At 36.1% G+C, this 8,309-nt stretch overlaps 1 protein-coding gene across 1 annotated transcript; it reads left to right on the forward strand.

The window, feature by feature from the left end:
• The first annotated feature begins 469 nt into the window (after nt 1–469).
• On the forward strand, nt 470–2,679 carry LOC115626852 (ketimine reductase mu-crystallin). Its single transcript, XM_030522352.1, has 5 exons — nt 470–564; nt 650–882; nt 973–1,669; nt 2,054–2,251; nt 2,325–2,679. Exons 2-5 carry the CDS (start codon nt 787–789, stop codon nt 2,390–2,392), a joined length of 1,059 nt encoding a protein of 352 aa, XP_030378212.1. The 5' UTR covers nt 470–564; nt 650–786; the 3' UTR covers nt 2,393–2,679.
• Nucleotides 2,680–8,309: the final 5,630 nt, after the last annotated feature.

The raw sequence follows: 8,309 nt of genomic DNA on the forward strand, positions 1-8,309 counted from the left end.
GCAATTAATCAAGCTACTAAACCTCAACAAGTAAACGACTTACACCCCAGCGGGGCCTGAAGTAATTAGAAGTTAATTAATGCACAAAATTCACGTAAGCTGGGATTTTCAGATCTTTAACCCTAATAATGACAAGAGTACATATCTTAAAATATATAAATCCATAAGCATATAGGCATTATATTTTCCCTGGTTCCTTGCATATTTCATCCAACTGTCAAACCCAAACAATGAGACTGCATTTATTTCTTGGAGTTGCAGGACGAATGAGGTGCACTGTTTTCTCACTGCTCAAAAGCCTTTGTAGTGTGTAAGAAAATAAATAAATTAATTAAAAACAGAATACGGCTGGCAGTGAAACCTGCAATTTAAATATTGCGCTGACGACACACGACCTATCGACTATCGATTGCCGACAAAACACAATCGCGGATGTCAACAAAAGAAGAAGAAGCAGAGTAGCAATTTGGGGAGCTACAACAAAAGCCCATGTCGCTGGAGTAAAAAATACTAGCAAATCAGCAACTGGCGCATATTCAAAGTAAAGTTAATCTTAAGCTATCGGTATGTTGAACTCATTTATTTGAGTGCAACTCTGTATCAGAGAGCCCAGCATTTTATAATCGATGTTTGTGTTTTCTTAATCTAGTTGCTTTGACTTTATTGCCCCCGACATAAGCATTCAACATCCAGTCTTGATCAGTTTCATTTCGTAAAACATTCCGAGCTCCTACAAATTTTGCGAACGACTCCTTGCACAACAAATTTAGATAGAATTAAATTAAAATGGAGAACAACACACCGGTTTTTTATAACGCTGAGACCGTGCGACGGGTTTTGAATTGGCCGCTCGTAAACGAGGCTGTGGAGATGGCTTTGAAGGCCACCTCCTCCACCCAAAGACGGAACCGAGGCAATGCTTTGCCGATCCGTAGCAACCAGGACCCGGGCGATGGACCAGCAGTTGTCCAGGCTGGGGCAGCCCTGGCGCCACCGCCCGCCGGCGGCCCCTACGTCAACCAGCCGCAGCGCAGCTTCACTGTGGTCGGCAATGAGCCGCACAACCTGCTGCTGACCATGCCCGCCTTTGTGGGCGACTATGCGCTGACCTTGGACGGATCGGCTGGCGATGCCATGAATGTGCGCCGCCAAACTCTGGCCTGCAAGCTGGTCACCTCGTTCCGAAGCAATGAGCAGCGTCGGCCACCGCTGCCCGCCGTTATGGCGAACATTTTGTTGTTCAACAGCAGCACCGGACAACTGGAGTGCATTATGGATGGCACTGACATCACCAATTGGCGCACAGCCGCCGCTTCTCTGGTGGCCACCAAGTACCTATATTTCCGTCGTTTTGGCGCACACTCCGAGCAGTCCCGCGAAATTACGGTCAGCATCGTTGGTTGTGGCGCCCAGGGACGTTTCCATGCCACAGCCATGTGTGCCAATTTCCGTGTGAAGCAATTAAATCTGTGGAATCGCACGGAGGCCAAGGCTGTGCAGTTGGCTGAGCAGCTTCGCTTCCAGTTTGGCGATCGGATTCCCATCTCTGTTTGCAGTTCGACTCGTGTGGCCTGCCAGAATGCTGATGTTATTTGCATTGCCACCTATTCGCGTGAGCCTCTCATTTGCATCGATGATCTTAGTAAGGAGCGTTCAATTCACATTAATGGTAAGCATGTACATACATATACATATATTATATATAGCATGTACTATCCAAAACTCATTAGCCGACATCTGTGGCTGTTTTTTGTGTGCATTGCTTATTGTTGAACTGCTTTCGTTCAAATTCCGCCCTCACAAGTGTTGGGCAACGGCCGTTTTACAGTCGCGGCGAGCAGCTGTTGTGTTATCGACAGCGCGTGGGTGCCGTTCATCGATAGGCTGCGAATTAAACAAATCGATTTTAAAAACCGACTTTTATGTTTCTTATAAATAACATTTGTTAGCGTTTATGAAGAAGCTTAGAGTTTTTCTGACTTTCAATACTTACTTTGCGATGTAAAATATGTATGTATAAAACGGCTAAAGCATACTCTTTCCCAAATTACAGCTGTCGGTGCTGGTGAGGTTCATTTTGGCGAACTCGCCAATGATATATATGCGGAGGCCGAGGTCTATGTGGATAGCCGTGCCAGTGCTGCCATCGAGCTGCGTGATCTGCCCGCATCAATTGTAGCTGAAGTAGGAGAAGTAATACTAGACGGCAATTATCCTGATGAGCGGGCTCTAAGTGTCTTTCAGTCACTAGGTACTTTGCGGTTGCATATCTCCAACCAACCATTACCACAGCGTAAATAAACCATTTGAATTCTATTATACAGGTATGGCTTCGGAGGACACCTGCGTAGCTCAGGCCGTACACGAGGCTTTAATGTCGGGCATCAAATAAGGAAACGGGCACCAAACTCTCGCCGAGTGCATTTCATTTTCACCAAAGTGGAAATGCAATTTGCATAGAATACACAAAATCCTGTAAAAATTCAATTATGTGATAAATCACTTTGTGAAACTACAAAAACAAGAGGGAAAAAATTAACTGAAGCAAAGCTATTGCCAACGTGGCCTTCAATCAAAATACAAATCCATATGTATTTGATTCCATTTAAATATCTGGTTAATATTATTTGCTCGATAATGCATCCATTATGAAGAGCTCTAAATAGATCTTAGATCTTAGTCTCTAGACCTGTTTAATTTGTTTACAGAAATCTCAAAAATCTAAGCTCCAGCTATAATTTTCTTTCACGAAACATACTCGAAATGATATCCATAGTGATTCAGTTTCTTTAAAGAAATCTCAGACATTTAAGATTATAAATTATACAAATTATTTCTATAAGGGATGCAGAAACATCTTCATTCATAAGTCTCTAGTCCTGTTCAGTTTGTTTTAAGAAATCTCAAATATCAGATCTGGCATTTAAACAATTTAGAAAAAGCAACATTTCTATTTTCAAAATCACTCCGAGGATTCGTATATTTTTTGCCCCAGAATACATATTCTCTACTTAGAGTGATCAAAGCCACTAGACCTGTTCTGTTGCTTAAAAGAAATCTCAATAAAGGTATTTAAGATTTGTAGAAGTGCTGCAGCAACATATTCGTTTTCGAAATCTCGCAGAGATTTCGTATAGCACTTGCCCAGGATTATATCCTTTGTAGAAAGTTATAAATAGTCCAATCCTCGCCTGTAGTGCTCCCCATTCAGTTTGTTAAAAGAAACCCAAAAATATGATATTTGCACCTGAAATGCTAAAAATGCAGCAATATTTTCATTGTCGAAATCTCCCAGAGATGGTGGTTTGTAGTTTCTTATTCTTAGATTTGACTCGATTGGTACAACGCTCAATATTTGTAGCCCGTATTAAAAAGTCGATTGTTTTTTTTTTTGTAAATTTTTTTGTCTTTGTAATCATTTTAGTATTTTTTTTATTTTCAATCTTTTCTCGCTTTTGTTTTGTTGTGGAATTAATTAATTTTTATGTTTACTTACTGATTTAATATCTTTCTCATTTCTCGCCGCACTTTTATATACATACATATGCATGTATATATACACATATATGTTTTTGTTTTCCTCAATTTTGTTTTGTTAATATATTGTATTTAGCTGAAAGCCCCACGCTGTCTGGGGACTTGTTGGCCGCCCAGTTTCTTCATCAGTGGAAAGGGGGCGGGAAGCCGCACGCAATGAATTCTTCACTTTTGTTCACTTTGTTTCAAATAATTTTTTAGCATAACTATTGAATAATTTGTTTATATATATATATATTTATATATACTATGTGTATATTCAGTTTGCTTTTTGTTTTTTTGTTTGTATTTCCTCATTGTTTTTTCTTTAATATATTCAATTTAAATTTCATAATTTTATTTATTATCATAATTATTATTTAATAAAATACTCAACAAATAATTTAATGCTTTTTTCTGCGATTTTTGTTTTTATTTTTTAATGGTACACTGTATAATGTGCATCATGTTGATGTTGTTGTTGCTGTTTTTGTCGGTTTTGTATTTTATTATCAATTATTTATATGCTTCGTTTAGTACTATTTAAACACTTAAATGTATTACTCATTCATGAAGTTGCCTTAAAACAAAGCAGAGAGAAAAAAAACAGCTTGTATTTATCCACTTTTTGTTGTTGTTGTTTAACATTAAGCATTTTTATTTTGTTGCTTTCGTTCGGTTCGACGTACCCGAACCAGGCCGTTAAAAAATAATAATAATTAATAGTAATAATAATAATAATAGTTTAAATATTTATAATTTAAAAATGTGCATTACACATATGTATTTACATATGTATATACATACATACATACATATATGCATGTATGTATATATGTATATACATGTACGTACATACATATGTATGAAGATAGATTCGCCCTTGCTGTGTTCGTATTTACAGCTCACATATTTTTTGCTCTGCGTTTAAAAGAACTAAAAATAAGTCAACACACACGCATACAATATTCATAATATTACAAGACGTAAAATCAAATTTAATTTAAATTAAGTTTATAAAAAAAAATTGTTCACCTAAGACTGCTGTTAAAATTAAAGGAAAGTACACAATATCTCTCTCTCTCTCTCTCTCTCTCTCTCTCTGCATACAATTATTTTGTTGAAGTGGTTCTCTGGTGTTTTTGTGGCTTTCATCGTTTATTATGCATTCATTATCTTACTTTTATTTATATTTTCTTTTAATTTTAATTAGGCATAAATAATTTATTTATATAAATATTTACAGTTTCTTTGCTACTCGTTATGGTTGGTTGTTGTTGCTGTTCTTCTCGCTCTTATGCCTTATGCTGTTGTTTTTGGGAGCGACACGCAGCCTTATCTCATTTTTTTTTCTCGGTTGGCGGCATTTAATTTTAGTTAATAGCTATTATTTTTGAATTCTCTTTCTTTTGTCACACGCTCGGCAATATTTCATATTTACGTGTTAGCGCAATCTAAATCTAAATATTTGTTTTTACTTTTATATTGTATAGACTGAAGAAATCATTTTAGTTTTCGTCTTTGCTCAGTTTTTGCCTCCTCTTCTTCTTCTTTTTGTTTTAAGATAAGCCGCACTCTTTATACCTTCGCTTTTACACTCTCTCCCTCTCTTTTCTTGGCGCAGCACTGAGGCACTTTTCCTGCTCTGCTCTTTTGAAATTGAATTGAAAATATAGAGTATCGGGACAGCAGGACGCGGCCGCTTGTGGATCTGCAGATTGAACTTTGGATGTGTGTCTGTGTGTGAGTGTGTGTGTGTGTAAGCTATGCTCACTGCTACAAATACAATTACAAATACAACAACAACAACCTGAACATGCTGGAACAATCCAAGCGATCCAAACAATACGCATACATTTCAAGGTGCCTCAGATCTGCCCAGACTTGCTCTTCACATACATACATAATGTATATACATATGTACATATGTCACATGCATATGCCTATATCTTTAGTCCTTTTCTTTCAGCTCTCAACTCTGCTGCCTATATATTTTCACATCGGTTGTACGTACATACATACATATACCTATGTATATGTGTGTGTATTTATGTGTTCAGAACTTTATAAAGATTTAAATTTTGTTTTATTGAAACATTTAGCATGGTTGTTGTTTTTGTTTTTAAACCTTTTTTTGTTTTCTTTTAATATATTCTTTTAATATATATGCCTTTGATATTAATATTTAATACAATGTTACGCATACTTTATTACATAAATTTTAAAATAATCAAAAAAAAAAAACATGTATATGTATACATATATATATTTATATAGATATATATTATACATATATCCATATATAAGTATATTTATATATGCATATATATCTGTTATATATATTATTTAATAAAAACTATTACATTAATCATTAGAAGTAATTTTTATTGTTTTCTCCTCATTTATCTTTATGTTTTATCTGCCTTTTAATATTTTTTTGCATATGTTCGGATTTATTTTATGGTATTTATTTTCTATTATATTTAAGAGTTGGTACAACTTGTAGAAAATTCTGCTGCAAGACATATACATATACGTACATGTATGTGTGTGTGTGTGTGTGTGTGTGTGTGTGTGTGTGTGTGGGTGTGAGCCTAAAAATTATTAAATACCAAAACATATTTAATAACTGTTTGTTGGATGGTTTGTGTGTTTGTATGTGTTTTTCTCTATTACTTCATCTATTTCTGTTTACTTTTGTTTGTTGTTTTGTGTGTTTTATTTTTAATCATTTGTTTCTGGGTGTCATTAACATTTCGATTAACATTTCGATTTATACTCTCAATGAGAATTGTTTAATGTCGGGTTTTGTGCTGTTGTTGTTGCTTAACGTTTTAAATAAATAATTGGCAATTGTAATAAATTATAAGCAAAATTGCTTGCATTTCCATTCAAAAGTTAAAACACATTGCATTGATGTGGGTGGTGTGCATTAATAATAGAAAAAGTAAAATAATCAATAGATAGAAACTAGCAGTAATGAATCTATTTCATATTCATTGTTAATTTGTAAATTAATTAACATTATCATAAAAATCAAAATAAAAATTATAGCATTCCAGTATGCCATTCAAATGTTTGGATGTAAAAAACAACAAACTAACAAGCAAAACCCATTTTGACATTTGACAAAGACAATTGTTAATATTATTGTTATCTCGATGTTGTTGTTATTGTTTCTGCCGCCTGCCTGCCTGCCTGATAGCCCGTCTGTCAATCAAATGCGAAATACCCTTTACATTTTTGTTTTCTCTATTGCTGTTGTTGTTGTTGCATGTGTGTGTTGTGTTTGCTGTTGTCTCTTTTTTTATATATTAACCTACTCTAATTTGCTATATTATTAATTAATATTATTATTATTATTAGTTCTCAATATAAAGAAAAAAAATGTTGCAACTCTTAAGCGACTGCTGCTGCTGCCCTTGTTGTTGTTTGGTGTCATTTCTTGGCGAGAGCGAGCGATTCAGCGAGCGAGCGAGCAAGCAGACAGGCAGGCAGCAGCCAATATTGCCTTCTCGCTCGCCACAGACCCACCATGTTATGCCAATGGCCGACTTAACATTTGCAGACAGAGAGAGCAGCGCTTCAGACGCAGACCTACTGGCTAGCTTTTACATTTAGCATTTAAATTTAGTTTCTTATATTCTTGGTTTTCCGTTTTCTTTTTTTGTTTCTTTTTCTGTTTTTTCTTTTAGTTAACAAAAAAAAAAATTTATAGCAGCCTTTAAACAACTAGCATTTTTTTGTTTTCTGCGCTGGCTTAACTTTGTAATTTTTTTTAAAGTTTTTTTTTTGTTTTTTTTTCTGCTTGCTATCGTTCATTGTTTTTGTTTTGCTTTACGCTTATTTATCACATTTAATATAATATATATAAGATGTATATATAGTTTTTTGTTTTGTTTTTAAATTTAAGTTTCATGCAGTTATTTTTCTTGTTGTTTGCGACGCGTTTTTTTGCTGGCGCTGTTCTTGTTGTAAATTTATGGAAATTCATCTGGTTTGTTGTTGTTTCTCTATGTGTGTTTTGTTGTTGTTGTTGTTGTTAGGACATTGTTGGACGACGGCCACGCCTTAATATGTTTCGTGTTTCTCTTCTTTTTTTTTGTTTGTTTGTTTTAGTTGTAGTTAATATGTGTGTATATGTATTTATATACGGCAGTGTGTTCCTTGGCATGTTACGCCCTTTCCGCCGCCGCCGCTGCCGCTTCCGGCGCCTACTACAGCAGCTCCTGTTGCAGCAGCAGTAATTGCTGCTGCTGTTGCAACTGGGCTTGTTGCTGCAATTGCTGCTGCTGCCAGCGTTTGTATTTGCCTTGATATGCTGTGGTCGTCAACGTTGTTGTTGCTGGTGTTGTTGCTATTATTGGTGTAGGTGGTGATGCTGCTGTTGCCGCCCCTATTGCTGCTGCAGTTGCTGCTGCGGCTGTTGTTGTTGGTGCTGCTGCTATGGTTGGTGGTGGCGGCAATTTATAATGAGCATCCATCACAGTTTCGTAGCAATAGGCCGCTGTATCAATAAGCGTTGTTGCATAGAGTTGTGGTTGTTGTTGTTGTTGATGATGCGGCTGTTGCTGCTGCTGCTGTGGCAGGTGTTGTTGTACAACATACTGCTGCTGTTGTTGTTGCTGTTGTTGCTGCTGCAGCCCGCTGCCGCTATTTGTATTGTTATTATTATTATTTTGACTAATGTTGCTGTTATTGGTTGTTGCTGTTATTATTATGTGTTGTTGTTGCTGTTGTTGTTGACCAGCAGCATAGCCCACAATGGGCATTGTTGCTGCTGCTACGGCGGC

The sequence above is a fragment of the Scaptodrosophila lebanonensis genome, unplaced genomic scaffold, assembly GCF_003285725.1.
Source record: "Scaptodrosophila lebanonensis strain 11010-0011.00,11010-0021.00 unplaced genomic scaffold, SlebRS2 tig00000089-arrow-pilon, whole genome shotgun sequence".
NCBI lineage: Eukaryota > Metazoa > Arthropoda > Insecta > Diptera > Drosophilidae > Scaptodrosophila > Scaptodrosophila lebanonensis.